Source organism: Benincasa hispida, chromosome 4, assembly GCF_027475165.1.
Source record: "Benincasa hispida cultivar pf3 chromosome 4, pf3_genome.v1.1, whole genome shotgun sequence".
In the NCBI taxonomy this organism is placed as follows: domain Eukaryota; kingdom Viridiplantae; phylum Streptophyta; class Magnoliopsida; order Cucurbitales; family Cucurbitaceae; genus Benincasa; species Benincasa hispida.
In genome coordinates this window covers 51,158,528-51,183,810 of record NC_143481.1, presented here as the reverse complement: position 1 = coordinate 51,183,810, position 25,283 = coordinate 51,158,528, and the positions used below count along the sequence as shown (strand labels likewise).

The following is a 25,283-nucleotide window of genomic DNA, read 5'->3' as shown; positions in this document are numbered from 1 at the left end:
TCCATTTCAAGGTCCATGGCATTGACCCATTGGTCCTTGTCTATGTCATTCATTGCCTGTTTATATGACAATGGTTCCTCAACACCATCATCTGATATAACATTTTGAGTTTCTATTAAACCCAAGTAACGGTCAGATTGTATCACAATCCTCCCACTGCGTCGAGGCTCTCTCAACGATTGAGAAGGACCGACTTCTTCATTAACTCTTGATGAAGGACCAACTTCATCAATAACCCTTGTTGATTCTTTGGTAGCTTCATTTAATACTTTGTTACGTGATTTATGATCTCTCATGTGGTCTTCCTCTAAAAATGTAGCATTGTCGATACAAGCACTTTATTTTCTTGAGGGTTATAGAACATACTACCTCTCGTCTCCTTAGGGTAACCAAAAAATTAGCACAATCTTGAACAAGGTTTCAACTTCTTAGGATTTGTCATTAAAACATATGCAAGACAACCCCAGACTCTGAAGTAATGTAAACTTGACAACTGGATGTCAAGACAACCTTCCTAAATGGCAATCTTGAAAAGAGTATCTATATGGCTCAACCAAAGGGATTCATTAAATAGGATCAAGAGCAAAAAGTTTGCAAGCTAAAACGATCCATTTATAGGTTGAAACAAGCATCTAGATCCTAGAATATAAGGTTTGACACTGCGATCAAATCTTATCGCTTTCAACAGAATGTTGACAAATTTTGTGTTTACAAAAAGATTGTTAACAAAACTGTAGCATTCTTAGTGTTGTATGCAAATGATATTCTATTCATTGAAAATAATGTAGGATTCCTGAGTTACATTAAGCAATGGCTAGCAACTCAATTCCAAATGAAAGATTTGGGAGAAGCTCAGTATGTTCTTGGAATCAAAATCATTCGGAATCGTAAGAATAGAACGTTAGCCCTATGTCAAGTATCGTATATAGACAATGCAGAATTCCAAGAGGGGTTTGTTACCTTCCAGGCATGGAATTCATCTGTCGAAGGATCAGTGCATGTGAAGTGATGAGGAGGTCATATGGCTTAGGAAGTTCTTAACCGATTTGGAAGTGGTTCCAAACATGCATCTGCCTATCACCCTCTATTGTGATAACAATAGAGCAGTTGCAAAATCTAAAAAACCCAGAAGCCATAAATGTGGGAAGTGCATTAAGTGCAGATATCATTTCATCAAAGAGATTGTGCGTGAAGGAGATGTAATCATCCATCAGATATCCTCAGAGCACAACATTGCTGATCTATTTACAAAGACCCTTACGGCTAAAGTGTTTGAGGGTCATCTAGTGAGTCTAGGACTACGAGTTTTGTAAATCTAGGGTAAGTGGGAGAAATCATAGGTATATGATGCCCTAGTTTATTGTATTTATGTTTTTTTCCCTTTCTTTTCTTTCCTTTTTCTCACACTCAACATTTTATGTAAGTAACCCCACTAGAGTTTTAGTCCAAGTGAGAGTTTGTTGGGTTTTATGTCCTAAAACTCATGGTTTGTAAACATTAAACATATTCTAGTTTCCAATAAAGTTGTTGTTGTGGTTTGTTGAGTAAAAATATTATTGAATATGTGAATTTCATTTTTAAAACCCTAAATCAAATAAATTAATATTCCTTGGCTATAGCATGAATACTTGAATTTTAAGTGGAGACATAAAAATGGGTCATGTTTTCGTAATAGCCAAAACGGTCTATAGTTTAGGGATAAGACTGGATACCTTAACTTGGGGACATTATGGATGCGACCAACTTTGTATTTGATACAAACGATTTGATCCTAAATCGTTCATGTTGAGACATGCGAGTAGGGGCATCCTATGCAATGAGTTTGCATAAGGCTGGACCATGAAATAGTTATTTTTACTTTATAACACTGTTTATTATTAAGACTGATTATTTCAATATGATGACCTAGGTAACTCAATCTTAACCCCGAGCTAACTATGTAATCAAGTTAGTCCTTTACGAGTGTTCGTTACTCTAACTGGGTCAAATTACCGTTTTATCCATGGGTTACCTCTGGCTTCTTAAGTACTAGTGCTCCTCTAATGAACAATCTGTTTATGATCCAACCAATAAACAGAAACCCCTCTCGGGCCATTGAGAGGGTACGACCCTTTGTTCAAATCCCGGAGACACCACATAAGAGAACACTCATCTACTTACTCTCAAAGAGGGAAGGAACGAATTCCATCTTTTATAATTATGTTCCTAACTCCTCGTTCCGTCTTGTCCCTAAATGATAGGCATATTGGATCGGCAATCTGAGGACAATCCCTCGTAAATATGAGTTCATAATATACTCAGAATTGAGACTAAGTTGCCTAGGTAATTCTATTGAACTAGGAACCATACTAGTCAACGGTGTTACATCTACTGGTTATTATTTCACGGTCCAATCTTATGCAAAATCATAGCATAGCATACGCCCACTTGCTTGTCACCTACACGAACGCAAGGTCATATCCATAGTGTTACCAAGATAAGGTAGCCAACCTTATCCCTAAACTATAGACCTTTTAGGCTGTATCTTGAACATCGATCTCTGCATGTCTCCACATACAGTTCAAGACTCATATGGCAACCTTGGATGTTAGTTTATTGGATTTAGGATTATCTAGACAAAATAGAAAATAAGATACAATTGTTGGGGTTGATGCCTTAAAGTCTCGTGTTCTGTAGTTTGTAAATAATATATACAAACACTCGTGATTGTTAATATATGATATTTACTTCACATATTGTTGTTTTGCTCGGTTATTTGTTTTATTTGCTTTACCACAAACCAATAAACATAAAATCCCTGGTTATTTGTATGTGACTCAAGCATATATGTGGTGACATACAAGTGGATCATGTCTTGAGTGATAACCAAAATGGTCTGTAGTATATGGATATAAGAGGGAAATCTTATTCTGGTAATGCTACGAACACGGCCCGCTTTGTGGAATGGTCACAAGTGTTGTGACTTGCCACAGATGATCTGATCTCGATCATTCGTGTTAGGGACATGCGAGCGTGGGCGTCGTATACAATGAGTTTGTATAAGACTTGACCATGAAGTGATAATGTCTCGTTATATAACACTTTCATGACAAAGACTTCACTTCATTAGGATGACCATAGGTAACATGACCTCAATCCTGAGTGAGTTGGAAATTCCTGCCATTGAGGGAGGTCCTTTTATATGTATGGGTGCGAGTGGTCAAGTCACCGATTCAAACCTACCATTTTGGGGATTCGTCTGATTTGGGAGATGGAAACTCAACTACACAAGATGGAATTCACTCCTTCCCCGAGGCAAGGGTAAGTAGATAGATGGCTCCCTTAAGGACTGATTCTGGGGCTTGAACGATGTGGTGCCACACACCTTCTCTTTGCCCGAGAGGTGTTCACACATAGTTGGACTATGTTGTATTGTTTAGTAGAGGAATCAGTGGTACATGAGGAGTGAGACATAACTACAGGGGCAAAACATTAAATTGGCCTAGTTGTACATACGAACATCCGTGAAGGGTCATCGTACACATGATTGGTTATATACAATGGACACAGAAATATATCTGTGGTAAGAAGAGTTCAGCTGTTGGTCTTTAGTGGAATCACTAACAGTTAACGAATGGTGAATCTCGTGGCTAAAGAGTTCAGTCAGCTATTCACGTACCCTTGGAGCTTCGAGCCACAGGTCCATTAGGTCACCTGAATAGCTTGGATAAAGTTGAGAACCAATGTTTCGGTTAATTTAAAATGTTCAAATTGACAAGAGGAAGTCCAATTATATATAATATAATTGGACTAGTTAATTATATATGATATAATTTGCTAAATGTATGAGATACATTAATTTGGAGGAAATTAGATATAAATACGATTTATATCAAGTAGAGGAGAAAATACTACAGTAGATATGTGATATCAAATTATAGGATATAAATATAATATGATTATATTAATTAATTAATTGATAATTAACTAATTGTCCACGTTTGGATGTGGGAAGATGGGGCCGCGAAGGTTATGGTAACTGGCGGGTTAAAGTTTTGAAAATCATTTTCATTTGATGAAATAATTCAGTCCTGCATTCTAATCGCCCACGCCCAAAAAGAATCCGTGAGAGAGCGATCGCGAGAGCCTGTACGATAAAAGCTCATTCGTCTAAACGTTCATCTAATTCACGCGTTCTCTAAACTATCGTATACCTCTTTCCTAAACGATCGTTCAGTTTTTCCTAAATGATTGTGTACTCTACTATACGATAAGCGTCTCAGTTATACGATAGCAAAATTCTTCTCGCGCACACTTATCGTCTACACGACATCTTCTCCTCCGTCCTCTACCAAACTCACCAGAGCCCACTCTTTGGGTTTTTGACGCCGAGGATACCCGGGTTTCCCTTGTGGTGGTGTTGTCCCTGCGGCCTTGTTCGTGTACGTTCGGATCGTGCAGTAACAATCGACAGACTTGCCGGGTGCTCATAGATCGGTGGGAAGTTTTTCCACTACTTTGGGTTCACACATACGAAGACAATCTTCCTTTGGTATGAATATGTTTTCCTTATGTTTTATTGTATTCTGAGCATGTCGTTCGTGAGTTTAATATGCATAACTGTTAGTATATCGTTTATGTTTTGGTCACTGTGAAATCAGAGCGATCTAAGCCCACTCATGGAACTCTCGGTATGAGATCCTTCAATAATAACATTTATTGATTTAACATCTATAACTCTTTATTCAAAAAATTCAATTAATAACATTTATTATCTACGAGTTTTAGGGCATAAAACCCAACAACCTCTCACTTGAACTAAAACTTTAGTCAGTGGGTTGTACACAATCCAAAAGAAGGGATAATGCTAAATACAATAAACTAGAGTATCCATATACCCATTACACATCTCCCACTTGCCCTAGATTATACCATGTACATGTCTCATAGTCCTAGATTCTTTAGATGACCCTTGACCACTTTAGCCGAGAAAGCCGTCGTAAATGGATCAACAATGTTGTGCTCTGAGGCAATCTTTTGTGACGATCTCAATTCGTCTTTGCACAATTCCCCTTATTAGGTGATACTTCCTCTCAATATACTTTCCTTGTTTATGACTGCGAAGTTCTTTAAAGTTTGCTACAGCCCCACTATGTCACAATATAAGTTGATGGGCAAGTTCATATTTGGAACCACTTCTAAATTACTTTGGAACTTCCTGTGCCAAACTACTTCCATTGCTACTTCACAAGCAGCTACATAGTCAACTTCCACAGTGGAATCTTGCATTTCTAAATATTTTACTCTTTATTTAATATAATTCTGCATTTTAAAATTTAAAATTCAAATAATGGATACAATGAAAACATGAAGATGTTATTTTTGGAATTTGCATTGTTTGAATCATTTAACCGAAAATAGTTTTCAGAAATATATAATTCAGGTTGTGATATGTCAAGCACATATTTTATATATTCAATGAATCTGAAAACATAAAAAAGAATCTAGATTCTCTACTAAGCGATTCCTTAACTTTTTCAATGATTACTTAGGTTCCTCCTAATTGTGAGACCTGAGATTCCATCTCAATGAATCTTAGGCTCCCCTTAAGTATGAGACTCGCTTTTGCCACAACTTTTATCTTTCTACCTTCAAATAAAGATCACTCTACTTGATGAACTTAGACTCCCCCAAGATTGAGAATCCCTTCTCAAGTTGAAGTATAACGATTCAATAGGATCTAGAGAAATACCAAAATCGATAGCAGCATCACACTTCCACAACCCCAAGATTGACACACTTGTGCCTTAAGGCAAACACACAAGACAGACGACTCAATAATTCTTCCATATGACCAACTCTAATATGAGAAATATGTCCTCTTAAATATGCACAATGGAAAAGAGGAGATCACCCCAAAACAAAATTTACACAGTTCAAAAAAGGAAACAAAATTAGAAGAATATACCGCCAAGATTTTTCAAATAAGAAAAAAAAAATATTCTGCAAAATTAACAATCCGCGAGACAATGGAATAGGTGAAATGAAAATTATAGAGACATATCCTGAAGAACAATCTAAAGAACAAGGTGACAAATATCACGAGGGATACAATGGCCACAACATCCTTAAAAAATATTGTGAACACAAAATCTCTAACAAATATATTAATATTTCTTAATTTCAATCCCAATTACTAATGTTTTCTTTCAAAACTATTTTAGTCCACCCCCGTCTGATATATTTTATATTATTGACTATGATATTACTAAAAGAATGACGAAGATGTTCAAGTATTACATTCAAAAATAGATATGTGGGATGCCAATTCAAAATCCTTCATTCTCCATTTTTTTTTCGAGTATAGTAATTGTAGATCGGAGAATTGAACCTTTAACCTTTCAGATCAGAATACATACAAATATCACTTAGTTAAGGTCAATTTAATATCTTCATTCTCAAGTAGATATACAATAAATGTGGAGAACGATCCCAATAGATGCTTTTGTAGTATTCTTCATAATATATATATAAAATTATAGGAGAGGATATATTAATTGTTGTTAGTAGATAATTTTATTACGTTAAAGTATCATTTTGGTTCTTATATTTTAGAAAATTTTCAATTTTAGACCTCATACTTTTAAATGTCTAATTTTAATCCCTTAAATTTAATCCATCAAAGTTAATCTTTATCGAAATGAAGTCAATAATGATATAATAATTTTCATGTAATAAAAATATAATATGTGAACATGTTTCTAAAAATATATAGTAATACAACAACATATTAAAAAAACTTTTGAAAAAAAAAGTCAACAATAAGCCAATAATAAAGACTAAATTTAATATTTATTGGAACTATAGGTACAAAAACTAGACATTTCAAAATATGAAATTAAACAAAATAACAAGATTTGATGTTTTGTTTGGATTTATAGCAAAATCCAAAAGAGTAAGATTTCTAGTCAAATGTATGCCACGCACGTGAGGTCCTTTTTTATAATGTCCATTATGCTCTTAATATGGTCGTCCATTAGAGCTATTAAGTACAATATAACTGCTATAGTGTGAATATAGCCGAATTAGAAATATAGTGTAAATGGACAAGCATTGGTCATCAAATTCCAACCTAACCAATTCCGTAGAAAAGACATTTTTTTCGTCCATTTGAATTTCAAATTGGCACTTTTTTTTTATTATATTGGATTTGTTTGACCACTTTTCAAATTGATTCAAAATTAATCAATCTTTGATTTTCTCTCTCAAATTAATATTGAATTTATCGTAAATCTTAACATTTTACATTATCTTATTAAGTTTATTTATTAAAATTATTATCATGTTTTATCACATGACATAATATTATTACATTATTATTATTTTGGAATTAATAAAATATTTGATATACATTTTGTTTTATGAGTATCTCAATAAAAGTTTATATTATTGACACAAGTAATTAGTCAATTTTGCTATCTTGTTATGTTTGGTATGACTTTACAACGAGTTAGACTTCTTTTTTATGGTAGATGGGATGAAGGTTCACACTCATGATTTTCGAGTTCTTGAAATTGATATTCCATCAGACTTGTCCTTCTAATAATTTGCTGAATATATTGAAGATAAGCTTTTACCTTCTGACAATCTTTCTATATCTCGATTGACAGTATACTGAGATGGTTCCAACAACTCGAATATTGTTCTAATTATTGAGGATAAGAATGTTTTATGGTTGATGTCAGTTTTATCGAACTTCTTGAGAATGATTTATGTTTAGTGGTTGACTACATAGCTTCTGGTACTTCTGAAATTACAGTGTATTTGACGATGATTGGTTCTTTATTTCCTTGTTTTTTTTCCAATTATTCCAAAAGTGTTCAATCTTTCATTGACTCTTGTTCTTCCTTCCGTTTTTTCTTTTTTCATAACTTTAATTCTTCTTCTAATACATTTAAATGGATGATTATTTTTAAAACATTATTTAAATCACAGAGATATAAACAAGATATAATGCGTTTCTGTTTTGGAAACCTAAAATGTAGAGAAAAATATTTGTAGAACAAAGATTAATTCCGATTTCCTAAGGATTAGAATAAAATATTATTCTAAAATGCATTATTTAATTTAAAAAACAAATAGATAAATCTTGAGCTTTTTATATTAAAAAAAATGAAGATCTTTATATATTATATCAAAAGATTCCTACTCAACACTTACTTCTTACCTTGAATGCATGGATGAAACATTGTACAAAACAAATTATAGTTCATGAACGAAAAGGAAGATTGTGTAAGCGTTTAGGTTTCTTTACCTATGACAAAGGCTATGACACTGTCGATTTTATGGAAGGGTTTAGATATAGGTGATACTCGTTCTTCCTCTCATAATTGTACTAGTTTCGATGTCTCTTAAATGGGTAAACAAGTTTTAGAGAAGATTATACATGAGAAGGTGAAAGATTGGCGCAATGGAAGGGATTCTCCTCACCTTGATTTTGTATTGGAGTCTCCTGAAAAGACTGGTTATTATTCCTCATGGTGATAATGTTCGCTTGATGAAAAGAACAAGTGAAGGAAGAACAAGAGGTGTTGTAGTTGCATGAAGAAGCTTTCCAAATCCCTAATTTCTTTTCATTTGGGATTTGAATTGTTGGTGGTTTTGGTTTTAGTTATTTTTTATTTTGTATGAATGCCTAGAATAGTGTAGTAACCATATCATGTAGGTGTTGATTGGAGTTTGACAGGCTGCATTGGTTACCATGGTAATTATTTTTTTAACGTTCTTTTTAGATTCTCCAACTTCAAATTTTGAACGGTCGGTATTTATTTTTAAGTGAAGCCAATTTTGACAATTTCTCATTATTATTTTTATTATTTAATTCTATTTCACCATTTTCACAATTTGAAAACATTTTGCTATTTTTTCAAATGAAACCTCTAAATTTACTATTTATCTATTCAGTCCTTCAAATTGTAGGGATTAAATTTTAAAAAAACTTCAAAGTATAGAGACCAAAATAATATTTTGACCTTATTATTATAGGTCTACATTCACCGACCATCTCTTTTTTTTTTTTTTCGAAAAGGATATACATATCCCATCTTTTAAACTTAAAACAAAGTCAATATCTTCAACTGATATTTACATAACAGTCATGTCATTGAATAGAAAAAAAAAAAAATCAGAAAACTAAGATATGGGTAAATATGACAAAAAGGTTTGAAAGATAATGGATTTGGGCGGCGACATTATATACTAATTAAATTCATTTTGGAGGTTAAAGATGAGCATCTTGTTCGGCGACCGAGAGTTGAGAGGCAGTAATTGGAAGCTCCGGCACGGCGGCGGTGGAATAATCCTTGCTTTTTCCCCAAACAACTGAATAAAGCCCAATTGCGATGATAATGGCTCCAATAACACTAGTGTTTGCCAAAAAGTCTCAATTAATTAATTAGTCAAAGGAATAATAGATCTTTAAAATGTGAAAAACAAACACAACTATAGATAAAATTCTTCACCCAAGTTGTTAATGTGTCATTTTCAAATACTAAAACATCCCATCAATGATACCTTTAGTTGAGTTAAAATGGTGTAAAGTTACAACATCATGTATAAGCATAGCTTAGAGGTAACTGACATATGTATTCTTTCCTATTCCGACGAGTTGTTATACTAAGAAAAAGACGTAAATGATTTATTATACAAATGATGTGGATGATTATTGTTAATTAAGTAATTAAAAATACCTTCCAAGATGAATCTTTTCAGCAAGAACAATGGAGGAGATAATAGTGACAACAATCATACATAAAGGGTTGAAAGCTGTGACAAATACAGGGCCTCTTGTCTTCATAACCAAATCTTGAAAGTAATATAAAATTCCTGAACCCACTATTCCCTGAACAAATCATTATTCAAAACCATTTGTTATAATCTTAATTTTATAAAACAATAACAATAGGTCAAAGTTATAAAAAAATGGCCTATAACTTCTAGTGTCTAGTAAGTCATTGTGTTTTTTTGGAATTGTCCAAGATGAGGGTATTTAGACCACAAATCTCTTAGTTGCTATCACATATTATATGCCAATTGACATATATGCTCACTTTGATGTAACATAAGTCTTTGACGTTTTAGACATGCATTCATTGAAAAAGGAATTTATAGACTTCTTTTTTTTTTTTTTCCAAAAAATGATTTATATAAACCTCTTAGAAGAAAAATTTGAAAGGTTAGAATCCAAACATTTTACATGCATAAATGGTTCGTGAATAATTTCAAAAAATTTCAAATAGGTCCTAGACTTAGTAAACACAGATTTGAAATATCAAGAGTCTATGTTGTTTTAAGTTCAAGGTAGCCAACGAGATACAAGATTAAAAACTATGAAACTTATTAGACACAAAACTAGAATTCAAACGTTTTATTGAACTTTTTGTATATATCATTAATCATCTTCACCCTTCGTTCTTTAGAACATCTCTCCCTTTGAACGTCTATATGGTACACATCCTTCTTACTCCCATCTTAAAACCTTTGGTTGTGCATGTTTTGTACTTCTTCAACCTCACAAACATACCAAACTTGAACAATGTCCTTGCCTATGTTGTTTTCTAGGCTATGGGACTGAACACAATGATATTCATTATGGGATCCTACCTCTAAACAATTACGGATTTCTTACCATGTAACCTTTTGAAAACATAATATATTCTCTAGTCAATCCCCCTTGTATGCTTCTCTCTCTAGTTCCCAACTATTATTCATTGATTCCTCTAGTTATTTATTTTCCTCATTTGTCTGTATCTAAGCTATATCATATCAAACCTTGGCCTTTATTCTCTCGGAATCAAATTCCAATGATCTAGATTTGTCCCTTGATCTTCTGCAAATCTCTAAGCTTAATCAATCCACTCCTATCTGTGCACTCCCATCCACCATTTGTCTTCGTTGTTGAAATTGAATATGCACCTGTCATCTCAGCCTGTCACTCTTTTCGAGTAAGAGAAACTCCCCATTATTTACAAGACTTTTGTTGATTTTCAACTGTTATCCATTTGTTTGAACATTTGTCTTATCATAAGGAAAGTACCAATTCTCTTTGATAGTAAGCAATGAATGAGAAACTTCAAACTTTAGAAAAGACTCACACTTGGGATTATTTTGATCTTACCCCTGACAAAAGACCAATTTGTTGTAAGTGGATTTATAAATCAAAACACACTTTGATGTAATGATTGAACGTTATAAAGCATGTCTTATTGCAAAAGGATATTCTCAAGAGTATGGGTACTGATTATGAAAAGATATTTTCTCCAATTGTTCAAATGACATGATCTACTCGTAGTCTTTGAGCCATTGTGGCTACTAAACACCGTCCCCTTCTTAGATAGATGTTAAAATGTGTTTCTCGATGGTACCTTTTCTAAGGAAACTTATATGAAACCACCACCTGGTGCTTCTCCCCAAACTTAAAACGTGTGTCTTCTTTGGTATGCTTGTATGGTTTAAACAAGCTCCACGAGTCTGGTTTGCCACCTTTAAGTCCACTATAACCCAACTTGGGTTTGCTTCAAGTTCGCACGATACAACCCTAGTTACATGCCACACCCTCATGGTATTGTTCTTCTCATTTGTTATGTTGACGATATAATTATTACAGGTGATAATCCTTAGGTTATATCTGATTTAAAATGTTACATACCTCAGGATACATTTTGAGAAGATGGATTTGGGACCACTCAGCTACTTACTTGGCCTCAAGGTATCATATCTGTCTTAAATGAAATATGCTTATGATTTATTGGCTTGACTGGTATTATTGATTCTAATACTTCCTCAATACCACTTGATCTGAATATAAGGTTAACTTCTTTTGATGGTGTTTCTCTTGAGGATCCTATTTTGTATCGACGGCTAGTTAAGAGTCTTATTTACTTAATGGTAACCCATCCAGATATTGCCTATACAATTCATATCGTAAGTCAATTCATGGCTACTTGTCAAACTATCTACTTCGCTACAATACTTTGTATTCTACGATATGTTAAAGGCACTCTCGCTCCTAGGCTTTAATTTTCTTCACAATCATCAATGGTGTTATCTGGTTACTCTAATGCTGATTGGGTTGGTGATTCCACTAATCGTCGATCCACCAAATGTTATTGTTTTTACTTAGGTGACTCTCTCATTTCCTAACGTCGTAAGAAACAAAATGTTGTCTCCCATTCTAACATTGAATTCAAATATTGCGCTCCTGTTGATGCTACTTCTTAATTGTTAAGGCTTTGTTGGTTATTTGTAGACATAGAGCTCCTCAATGCTCTGCTACTATCCTTTATCGTGGCAATCGTAGTGTTATTCAAATTGCTCACAATGATGTAATTTCATGAATGCACCAAATACATTGAGAATGACTATCATTATGTTCGTCATCTCCGGAGCAACACTCTTCTTTTACAATCCATCTCCGTCACTTACCAACCAGCCGACAATTCACTAAAACGCTACTTCTAGGTCGCTTTTTCTTTGTTATCTAACACATTCAAGTTGGTTTGCACTTTACCACCTTAAATTTGAGGAGGATGTTACTGAAATGTATATCCCAAAATCTGTAATTTAGATAATTAGGGCTACAACTAGTCTAACTCTTTCCTTTTATATCTTAGCTCTTGTGTATAAGGTCTCTTAGAAATGTATTTGTAAATTATCAAAATATTATTCAGAAAATAACATCATCAAACGTGAAAAAAAAATGGAGACCTACTATTGAAATCGATTAATTAGACAGAAATTTGTAATGACATAATTATAAGATATAAGGTTGAAAAAGAAAAGAGACCGCATAGAGAGGAGCTAGAAGCCTGGAGTCCCAGCCCACAGCCCATGCACTGGCACGATGCTCTACGGCTACTGCTACCACTGTGCTTTGAAGTGCACCAGCCAAGCATTTCAATGTCGAAAGAGACAGCTCTGCTGGGTATCTCTTCACTGTTATTGACTGTCAAGAAAAAACCATTCATGTATTTAGTATACATAGATTAACCAATGTCAATCACTCAAACACACGTATTATTTTGCTATATATTTATTTATAAATTTTAAATTATATATTTTTGCAAATACTTTATATCGTGGCTTTCAATTTTTGCTTCCTATTATTTTTCATGTTTTCATGACAAAGGAAGCACTAGTTAAGTAAATATTTTTGAAAAGAATCTCCAACTCATGATGTTGAACTTAGGGAAAAAAAAACATCATGTTTATTCATGTTAGACTTACAAACTTTATCTCATTGTTATCATTTTAGCACTAAAAGGTATGAATCTAATTTAAAGTTTCCTTTTAATTTGAGGAGAGAGTAGATTTCTCTCCACAATTTACTTGCATGGATTTTACAAAGTCATGCATTTAGCCTTGGTAAAGTTGGTTGGATTGAAAATAAAGCTCACTTTATGATCATGTAGAACCTTTTCCCTTCTTCCCTTTTTGCAATTTTAAAAAGAAAAAAGTTATAGAAAAGAAATTGATATGAAATTTATAAAGAGGAAAAAAAATTGAAAATTAGCAAAACTTTTGTAGTAATAAAAAATTCTCAAAAGGGTAAATTTAATTAATTTAACTCAAAAAGAAAAAAACTACTAGTTGTGAGCATGATATATGAATCAACCTGCACTGATATCATCTTGAAGAAGCAGCAAGGTATAGGAGAAGGAACAAAGCAGCTCGACCAACTTTCAAACTTGTTGGAAAAATTCCTGCTCTTTTCAATATTCCTTCCTTGGGAAACTTTCAAACTGTCCGTCAGCCTGGTTTTAAACTAGCTTGCTATAACCCGCTTTCCTAAGCTAAGAGGTACTTCACTAGCTCGCTAATAGGAAAGAATTATGAAACTGTTAAAGACAATGAAAAATCCAATAGATCCACATTCAGGGGCAAGCATTTCTGTCATAGGGGGAACTCCATCTAAAGAAAGGGCTTAGTTAATTATAGACCTCTTAATCGTAAAATACTTGCCCAAATCGCTATATTAAATAGAAATTGTGTTTATATGATTTCCAATGAGATCATAAAATAAGAAGATTGGAAAGAATCTAGTAGAAACATAAGGGATAGGGGGAAGGTGGCCAGGCCTATCATATCAAAAGGGTTGTCGAAATAGAACCCGACCACCTATTTCATTCAACGTTCCGAGGTAGAGGCCCGCCACCCGATTCAACCGATGTTTGGATAACAAGAAGGTGAGCTAATCCGCTTTGATCTAGGAAAACATCCAGTCAGCCACCAACTTGGTGCAAGTCACATGACCTTATGTTCACTTTGTTACTAATGGCTGATTTTCCCGTTGCGTTAGCGTTTTCCCAGTGTGCGAAGCCCCAACAAGGAAGATGTTAGTGGTTTCTTATTGGGTCAATAATCCAAATCCCTCTTTTTATGCTACTTTTACTCCTAGAGCAGGGAAAGGATAAGAAAACGTGAAGCGTTCTCCTGGTTTCCCAACCTCTTGCTTCTAAAGGCTGCCTTCTCTCGGCTTGATGTTGGTCCAGCCTACTACGAAACAGCCTACTACGAAGATCCCGTACCCAGCAACCCAACCTAAAAAAGGGCATAAAAAATCCTTATCTAGGTTGGAACTATGAAGCTGACCTTATTATTCAAAGGGTAAAGGGCTTTTTCAGCTAGTACGAGTTGTTTCGCTTCTCTCTTGCTTATTTCTTAGGGCGAGCTGCTTCGCTCCATCCTACTCGATTCCTAAAGTACTTTCGCATTGTACAAGTGCTTAAGGCTCTTTAGGGCCATGCCCACAACCCTCGGTTGTATGTAACCCCCCCTCCCCCACCTCCACCCACTAAAGTGGTAAAGAAAGGCTCTTTGGGGTCTCATTTTCTTTTTATCTGACAGGACAAAAAAACAGGAAGGGGCAACTTACTGTGTCATGTCCGTTTTCATTACACATATGATATGGTACCTCTTGAGACTGAGATCTCTTTTGCTACTGGTACAATCACCTCTCACGAGGTTGAAGCAGAGCCAAAATCTGTCCCACTAACATGGCCAATCTTTTGGGTGAAATGTTTGAGGTGACATATGCATTCCAAAATATTTCCATCATTGACCCTTTTCCGCGCTTCTTTCAATTTCTTTACATTCTAGCTGGAAGAGAGACTTGACCTTTACTTAGAGAGGGGTTGCGGAACCATGCTCGTCATATTCCACTTTATCGACATAAGGACTACCTACGGTTAGCTCTGAAACTCCTGGCTCTGACAATTTCAAAAGAGGAAGGACTCGCAAGCAGCAATAACTCCGAGACACTTGTTGGGAATGCACTGTGCGAGCATGTCGATACGGCTACAAGGGAAAGTCATAGCGGTATGTCAGGCCGTCGAAGGTTGTTTTCCTGGTTCCCGATTCAAGGCGGATAACGGTTATCGTAGCGAGTAAATGCGCCTACTGGAGAGCACGCTAGACATCCTTCGGTTCTTCGAGCCTGAGACCACGCTCATGCAAGATCCTGTGGGCTCGGCGTACCATGGTTGCCTCCTCATTCTCGCAGGCATTCATGATAGCCTCAATCACAGCATAGATGCAGGCGTCCTCTTCTTGTGCCCTAACCTCCCTTTCAGCATCCAATGGATTCCCACCTTCACCATTTGGTTAATCCAGGTGATTCCATTGGCATGGAAGAGGATAGATAAAAAACTGCGTGTAAGATATAGAGAACCCTTTGAATTACTACATTACCTGATTCAAATGGTTTTCACACTAGAGCCGTAGCGAAAGCGAGTCTTCATGGGGCAAGATATAGGAAGTCCAATTCATTTTTTTTAAAAATTTTTTAAAGAAAAAAGACTTCTTTTTTCTTTTTTTTATTGTGCAACCAAGGGAACCCACCGAAGCCGTAGCGAAAGAGAGTCTTCATGGGGCAATTTTCACTGCTTATGGACTCAAACCTGGGTGATCTATCCATGACTAGGATGAAGCTTGGATGAAACTAAGTGGAGGTCCGAACTGACTGATGTTGAAGAATCAACGTATGAGTTATGGTTAGGGGTGAAATGCCACTCGAAACCAGAGCTAGCTGGTTCTCCCTGAAATGCGTTGAGGCGCAGCAGTTGACTGGACATCTAGGGGTAAAGCACTATTTTCGGTACGGGCTATGAGAGTAGTACCAAATCGAGGCAAACTCTGAATACTAGATATGATCTCAAAATAATAGAGGTCAAGGTCGGCCAGTGAGATGATGGGGGATAAGCTTCATCGTCGAGAGGGAAATAGCCCAGATCACCAGCTAAGGCCCCTAAATGACTGCTCAATGATAAAGAAGGTAGGGGTGCAGAGACAGCCAAGAGGTTTGCCTAGAAGCAGCCACCCTTGAAAGAGGGCCAGACTAACTACTCCAAGAACACTCATCGATAAACCTGTTATTGGTACAAATAACATAACGAAATGTAACCAACATTTATTGGAAAAAGCAACTTGGGACCAAAAGCGGTTAGCAGTGACCATTGACTTCTCAACCATTAAGTCAAGGCGAGCCTGATTCTGAGGAGGAAGCAGTAGGTAAGCAGTCGTTGAAGTAGTAACAATATATAGAAATTATTCTGGGCTTCGTGATCGAGTCGACCTAAGTTTAGTGATCAATTTGAGGTTTTTCCTGGACCAACTGGCTCTTATTCCCACCCAACAAAGAATGTAATTATTCCCATCCTCCCGAAGCAGGGGAAGATAGGTGAAAATCTTCTTCTATTTATAAGTCTTCTTGAAGATGCCTTGATTTGTTTATCTGATTCCTTATCCACTCCCTTGAAAGCAAGTCAAGCCTGCACCTAGCGAGTCGAAGACCATGCTTGGAACGCTTCTTCCTTAGTTAGCGCTTCAGAGAAAGAAGATCCTAACACAACCGAATAAGAAGAGGTTTGAGGTGGAATAACTCATAAAAGCGCTAGGCTAGCGCGCCCCTTTCTCTAATAAGAAGGTCAGCTTTGAAGCTGTCTGCTATACTATACTAGTTGTAGGCGGCGGGAGCTTTAATAATTAAAGATCAAGTAAAGGGTTACAAATTCTGTCGCGGTACGACATGTATTTCTATTACTATGAAATTCATAAATGAACTAGTTAATGGCGGGGTTACCATTATCCTTTTTGCAATGACGAATCTTATATGTGTTCCGAAGAAAAATTGTTCATTTTTTGGGGTCTCGAAGGGGTGTGGAAACACATAAAAACTCTGGAATAGAAATGGAAAAGAGATGTAACACCAGTTCCTTCGAAAATCACTACCAAGACCCCCCTCAGATTCCCTTCCCCACAGTGCTTTTAGAAAGCCCATTTATGTCAAAACTGGTGGAGATGGGATGGCTTAGTCACTCCATTACTCTGATAAGTTTTGTACTCTATTAATTTCTCAGTCCCTTTAGTCGGTTGAGCGTCGATCGATCTTTCGACCAGATCCCCCCAAAAATCGTACGTATGGGTCTCCCCGCATGTGGCTCATGTCATTCGAGGTGCTGCTCGACAATTCTCCCCCTAAATTGGATTGAAGCCCAGTCCAGATGTCGGGACGGAGCCGTATGAGGCGAGAGTGTCACATGCGGTTCCTTTGAGATGGAAATCCTAGCTATTCTTAGCATGATATTGGGGAATCTCATTGCTATTACTGAAACAAGCATGAAACGTATGCTTGCGTCTTCGTCCATAGGTCAAATCGGATATGTAATCATTGGAATAATTGTTGGAGACTCAAATGGTGGATATGCAAGCAAGACAACTCTTAATCATTCGTCCTTTTTTTCTGGTATTCCTTTCTATTGATGAAGATGTGACCTCTTGCTCTTTAAGAAATGAAGGCAAAGGCCCCTTCTTCTACCATAATGACGCAACAAAAAGATCAAACTGAAAAGTAAAATGCCAAACATCATCAATAATTTTCCCATGATAATTACTTTTCGTCTGAAAAAACATGCTAGGGAACATGCAGTTAGCTCAAAACATGTTCATCATGTGGCCGAGAGAAGCGCACCTGCACTGTCTTTGTGAAGGGTGAAGGTGAAGCAACCTAGCATCACTTTAGATAGGAGCAGAATGGGTGGCTTACAACTAAAGGTCAGTTCTTTAGATCGATAGATATATCATACCACGTAATGGAGATCAGATCTCTTTGCACGAATAAGCTGTAGGGAGAGTTCTTTGAACTCAATTCGCCGTGTGTGATAGAATTGTTTTCAGGAATGAAATCAGAAGCAAAAAATGCTCTATTTGAGCTTTCCCCCCGTTTCTGCCTGCCTCTTTGGTCTTAAGAATGTTGGTTTTAAAAATGAGTGATTGCCCTTCTCCGACCCTTACTGCCCAACCGGAGAGTGGACAGCTAATGCGTTCCACTTATTGAACAGGGTTCTATGGTCGGTCCACGACTCCTGGATATCGAAAGTGTCCTTGAGGTGATCTCGTAGTTCCTACAGGGTGGAGACGATATCGAATGGAAAGACTTCTCACTGAACACTCTTTCACAGAAAATGCAGAAATCATTTAAATAGATAGCCTTTCTTCTGGCTTATAGGATGTAAAAAAAGGAGATAGAGCTTGGGTGGAAAAAGATCCCGCCTTTTGAAGAAAAGATAGACAGAGGGAAGGAGGATTGCCAAAGGGCATTTGACAGAGTGAAGAAATATCTATTCAATTCTCCCATCCTGGTACCGCCAATGCCTCGTCGACCTTTCTTGATGGGCCAGAACTTAGAAGGCGGCGGAATATCGTTCGAAAGCGAGTAGCTAAGACCCCGATTCGGGGAGATGTGGTAAAGGGAGGATATTAGGGGAAGTAGTGAGGGGAAATTCCCCTGCAGAGAGCCGGATGAGGGGAGATCTTCACGTCCGGTTTGGAGGGCAACCACTCGAAGTCAAATGCCTCACCCGCACCTACTTCGTCGCACCAACTCCCTTAAACACAAGGGAAGGGGCACTACTCTCAGCCTGTCGTAACAACAAAGAAACTCCATACTAGTGATCGAGATAAATGATAAACAGTCGAATGAACGAAGAATGCAATTCATAATCCTAAAAAACATTGCCATCCCTTTTTCAGGCCTAAAAAAGCGTGATAGCTAAAAGTCGATCAGCCCAAAACCATACTCTATCGGAGCAAGGCGATATGGAGATAGCAAATCCCATCCTCAGCTAAACCAAGCCCCGAGTGGTAGCCTATCCAGAGGTTTCCCATACTTGAAAATCTCTTCCCTTTTTCGGGGTTACCTACTTGAGGGCTTATAAATGGTTTTGACACAAAGCTTCTCTCCCTATCGGTCAACTGACCCAGCAGTGATCAATGATAGAATGGTACGAACAAATCCAATGACTTAGATTGGGTAGTTCTCCATTTACTTTTCTCTTTACCCCTTTTGATATCTTTCTAAATGGGGTACACCTCCAGATGGGCAGGCGCCGACCTTCCACTCTCTTATGCAACATTTATTAGCTTAGCTGAGTTGGGTGGATCGTGCAATACCCAATAGCTCTTCCAAAAGGGTCCTACTACTCCCATTCATGAACAACCTGCAACAATGGACATTGCCTTGTTAGCCCAAGAACTAGGCAAACAAAAATCAAAGCTTGAACTTCACTCGAGCTAGTCATTGGAATCGTCATGATAGGCACAACCTTCTCCTTAACTGGCATTGCAATGGAAATCTTTTATACTACAAGAAACTATTCAAAAGAGGTTTACCACCGTTTTTGAAAGCCTCCATCCATATAGTCTTTCTTCCCGCACGGACGATCGATTGTTAATTTTTTTTTTTTTGTACTAGTTTTTATTGTTAGGACCAACATCTGCCGATACTACTTTGAGAGACTACAGGCTTAATCGGGATTGCTAAAAACTAACTTGACTTGCCCGACACCGCCCTTTTTTATGATACACCTTGTGGTCTCCTATCCATTGATAGTTGTATACTCCACTTAATTTTAGGCGGAGAATGGGAGATAAGGAGGAATCAACGTTATCCACGATATTAAGGTAAGGTTTTGACTAAGGATGGATATCCATATACAAGCTCGTGGCAAGGCTTTTTCCTTGTAATAGTTTGGCGACCTAAGGGTGGACACCTTTTTTTGTTATCTGAAGGCGAAGATTCTGAAGTGGGGGGAACACGTAGGAAGGGGGACGACCCGCTGAATTCACATAAAAAATCGCCACCGATTGAGTGAAAGTAAATTTAATTATATATCATCTAACATTTCTCCTTACTTGTCCGCTTGAAATATGAAGAAGACCCAACAAGTAGAAATCAATATTGATTGTGGAGGAAATAAAAATGCAAAAATTTAATTATATATCATCTAACATTTCTCCTTACTTGTCCGCTTGAAATATGAAGAAGACCCAACAAGTAGAAATCAATATTGATTGTGGAGGAAATAAAAATGCAGCGACAAGACCTCTCTAGACTACCTGATTTGATATCAACTTATATCATCGATTAACTTAAAAGTTTAAGCTTATGGGTGAAGATAAATTTAATTATAATATCTAACCATTTGGATAAAAGTCGAAGGTTTAATAAACGATATTAACTTACTTGTAATATGTAGAAACAAGACCAAGCCACACAACCGAGAAGGATGAAGAAAGTTCCGGCCACCCAGTGGTTGTTGGCGGTGGCACCGCCGTTGTTAACATGCTTATTGGTTTTTCGAGTCCAAAAGAAATCGAGAATTGGGCCTTTGTAAACTGTCATAACCAAGGCTTCGGCGAAGGTCACTAAAGTTCCGATCACCTTGGCTAGCCCTCGTATTTGTTTTATATTTAAACGTTCCACTCTAAACAAATTTTAAAAACAATTCAATGGTATAAAATAAAAGATGATTTAAATAATCTCTATTTTTTGTTTTTATTTATTTATTTATTATTATTATTATTATTATTTTTGCTTAAGTTCACTTTGTTCTAGGTATATTTTCATGTTTACTTTAATTATGTATTTTGACTCTGGTTTATTTTGGCCTATATAATTTTAAAATGTTTACAAAACTCTATTTTTAGCTTTGGTTCATTCTGATCCATATGTTTATTTTTGTTCTTATACTCTCAATCTTGGGTCATTTTGATCCTTAAGTTTTAAAATTTACCATTTTGGTCCCTTAAAAATGAAAATGAAAGAATTCAAATTGATAAATTTTTAAAAGTACATGGGCCAAAATGAATATTTTGAAAGTATATATCTTACCAAAAAAATGAACTAAGGCCAAAAGTATAAGGACCAAAGTAAATAAATACAAATTCCAAAGAAAGATAAATAATTACCGAAAAATGACGCAATAAAAAAGGTAATAGAGGGCACAACATTCGCAATGACCGAAGTAAATGATGTTGAAGTGTACGTCATTCCTAGATAAGTGAAGCCCTGATCGAGAACTGGTCTGAATTATTCATAAAATTCAATACGTGAACTATTAATCCCATTTCTTTTAAAAAAAAATGATATTGCATGAATTCAATTTTTGAATCCCTTTTTTATCCTAAATACGACTGCTAATTATATATTCTTAACAGGAATAGGATGTTGTATGTCAATAATAATTTAGTTCTTCTTACTCTAGAAAAACCAAGGCCATGATTTGCAAAGCCACGAGAAATGTCATCTTTGGTTTCTTTTTCCTGCAAGGGAAGTAATGATTTTGTTAAAAATTGAGCAATCAAATTAATAATAATGGAGAGTTATATAGTAGTATGACTGGTTTATGATTAAACATTTTGAAGATTAGCGCGAAGGGAGCAAGAAAGAGAGTAGCAACGACATTTTGATACACAATCAGAACATAGCGACTCATGCCTTTGGTGAGGGTGGCCATGGATATCACATTCATGCCTGCAACTCCAAATTGTAGGCTCACAACTAGAACATAAGGCTTCAAGTTACTCACCATAGAATTCTCACCCATCATCTTTAGCTTAGTGAGAAGTGATAATATGAAAATAGAGTTACATCCCTTTATATAGAAGAAAAATTGAATGAGTTGTTCCATAAAAGGATACAATGGGTTAGAAAATGTGACCTAGAGGCACTCATTCTAGTTACCACATAAACTGTTTGGTTTAAGTCTTGCTAAAGTCTAATTAAATAGCACAAATTCTACCATCAATTTAAGCTTTTGGATCAATTGATGATTTAACATAATATAGATAGTCCACGAAAGTTCTGGGTTCAAGCTCCTACAATAGGAAGATCTCGTGGTCAAATCACTGCAATGTTATTTCCTCCTCAATTAATATTGATTTCCATTTGTTGGGTCTTTTTCATATTTCAAACCTACAAGTGAGAGTAAGTGTCAGATGATATCACCCATCAACTTATACTTTTTGGTCAATTGATTATTTAATGTTTATTGAGTATGATGTCTTTTGAGTGGTTTTGAAAGAAAAACAATAACTAAAAGACATTCCAAAGACCTTTAAGTTGTTTATTTAAACTTTGTAAGTATTATTCCACTAATTTGATTTAAGTTATTTTTGTGAGACTTTTGAACCTAACTTAGATGGCCAAACAAAACACAAACAATAAACAGAATCAATCGAATGCAATAAAGAACGAACACCAAGATATATAGTGGTTCGACCAATTTGGTCTACATCCACTTTGAGAACCAGCTTGAATTAATTTTATTACGAGCAAGGAGGAATTTACAATTACAAATAATCAACAATAATCACCAATCTGTAATTTGATACCCACTAATACCGAGAGATCAGCATACAATGTCGTCTCTGAAACCAAGGACAACCCACTGAAAAACAGCCCAAATCGAGTGCACTGCAACCAACAACTCTGACTGGTGCACTCATTCGTAGCCTTACCGTCTCTCTCTATCACTGACGACCGGCCAACCCACGTTAGACGAAGAAAACTACCGCTCGAATCATGGCCCACTAAAGGACTGTTGGGTTTTATGTCCTAAACAACTCGCAGTTTGTAAAATGATAAACATTTTATATAATCAATATACTTGTTATTGAATTCATAAATTGTACGAAAGTCTAAATCTAAAAAACTAAGACCCACGACTATTGTATGAGTACTTGAACTTTATGTGGAGACATAAGAGTGGATAAGGTTCAAGTAAATAGTCAAAATGATCTATGGTACATGAATAAAGTTGGGTACCTTATTCTGGTAACACCATTAAATGCGGCCTACTTTGTAGTTGTTACAAAGAGTTGTAAAGTGCTACATACGATGTGATCCTAATTCGTACATGTTATGACATGAGGAGTGGGAGCGTCCTATCAAATAAGTTTACATAAGATCAGGACAAAGAAATAAGTCACTCTTACTTTATAACGTTGTTTACTGTATAAAACTGACTATTTCACTTAGATGAACTAGATAACTCGATCTTAATCCTGAGCTAACTATGAACTTCTTATTTGGGATTGTCTTTAGATTTTCATAGGTGAGGGTTGGCTCAACAGCGCCAGCTCAATAAGACTCCCATTTCAGAGGTAAAACCAGATAGATAGTTGGGGACATAGGGTGCAAGACGGAGTTCACGCCTACCCGATTTAGAAATAGGAGAAATGTTGTTCTCTCAAGTACTAAATCCATATCTTGAACAAGGAGCCCCACCCTCTCACTGGGCTAAGAGAGTTTGGTATAGTGATTGAATCACAAACCAGTTGTTCATTAGAGGATCAATAGGGCTTGAGGAATAAGACGTAATTTCATGGGTAAACCAGATTTTTGACCGAGCCGTTATTACAAACAACCTGTGAAGGGTCAACTTGCTGATTACGGTTAAATCATGTGGACATAATATATCTAAAATGAAGGGAGTGCAACTATGGGCTTTAGTGGAGTGACTCATTAGTTAACGAATGGGGATTAATCTGATCTAATGAGTTTAGCCAATTAATCTCGGATTGTGGGAGCTCATGATCTGTAGGTCCGCGGGATTCCCCTCCTAGCTCGTAACGGGCTAGCTCTAGAATAGCGTGATAAGTTAATTTGAAACGTTCAAATTAGAGTTAAGAGAATTAGTAATTATATGAGATATAATTGCATGTTTAATTTGAGAATTAAACTGGATAGGATAATTTATTTATTTAAATATGATTTAAATATATAAAGATGGATATGTGTTAAAATTAATTTAATATTTGATATTAAATTAATTAAGTTTTATTTAATAATTAATTTATGAAATTAATTAAATTTTTCTTTTTTAAAATCAAAATAGATTTTATAAAATCAATTTTGATTTTATGATAATATTGAAAAGGAGAAAAAAAAACACTAAAATAGAAAAAGAAGATTTTTCATTATCCATCTTTGACGTTGTTCACAAAAAATGCATTTTCCTTGCCTTGTCTTCTCCAAGCATGAGTTGCAACTCATACAAGTCTCTCCTTTCAATGTTGATCTGCAATATAGTGAAGAGATTGGAGTGAAAATCGTGCATATAATCTATAGAGAATTTTAGAGAAAATTCGGGTTGAAAAAAAGCTTCTTCAACAAGATTACTATAGTGAGTATTTCTACTTCATCCCCTGATTCAAGCTTGTTTTAAGTCCCACAACTCAATCTAGAGCACCAAGAGAATAGTTGGGAAAATCTTGAGGTGGTCTGTAACAAGATTTGGAGAAGATAGTAGCTAGAGAAGGAGCTTTGAAAAAGTTCTACAAGAGGTATGTCTTGAAACTCACCTGTTTTCTGCAAGAACATGCTATATATTTAGCCAAAATTAGTGAATTTAAGTGCTTAGATGATCTTGTGCTTTTGCTGTTTCTGATACAATCCTTCAATTGGTATCAGAGTATCAAATAAGCATTGAATTCGGTTTAATTTTGGTTAGGTGGGTGTTTTATATGAGAAATATGAAACTGATGCACTGATATGGTTTTGTGAGTTTTGTTTTTTTTAATTCTCTTTAATTTCTCATTTAAATTTGTAATTGGCTCTTGTTTGATGAGCGTATATGTGCTAGCAAGAGTCTGTAATTTATTTGGAGCATTAGAGTCAAAATTAAGATTTAATTGAAGAAATAAGTGAAGGAGACCGAGCAGCTGTTCCAGTTTTTCAGCTTCTACTCAAAATCGTTGTTGAGGTTCAGTTGCTAAGTGATCGTCTAGTTCCAGGCACTAAACGATGTGAAGAAAAGCTAGATGATCGTATAGCAATGGACATTGGTCGTTGTGATATTGAACGCTAGACGATCGTGTACCTGCAGGAGCTAAACGATGCATTCAATTTGATATACGATAGCACTAAGCGATCGTTTAGCTTTGACGTGGGAACTAAAAAATACGTT

The 25,283-nt window shown here is 35.9% G+C and overlaps 1 protein-coding gene across 1 annotated transcript; it reads right to left on the bottom strand.

Moving 5' to 3' along the window:
• Positions 1-9,259: 9,259 nt before the first annotated feature.
• On the bottom strand, positions 9,260-21,944 carry LOC120076641 (WAT1-related protein At4g08290-like). The gene is made up of 7 exons (XM_039030523.1): positions 21,730-21,944; positions 21,574-21,636; positions 21,292-21,398; positions 20,558-20,808; positions 12,824-12,982; positions 9,729-9,880; positions 9,260-9,401 (listed from the first exon to the last, which is right to left on the bottom strand). The coding sequence occupies exons 1-7, from the start codon at positions 21,921-21,923 to the stop codon at positions 9,260-9,262; spliced, it is 1,068 nt and encodes a 355-aa protein (XP_038886451.1). The 5' UTR covers positions 21,924-21,944.
• Between the last annotated feature and the right edge of the window lie 3,339 nt (positions 21,945-25,283).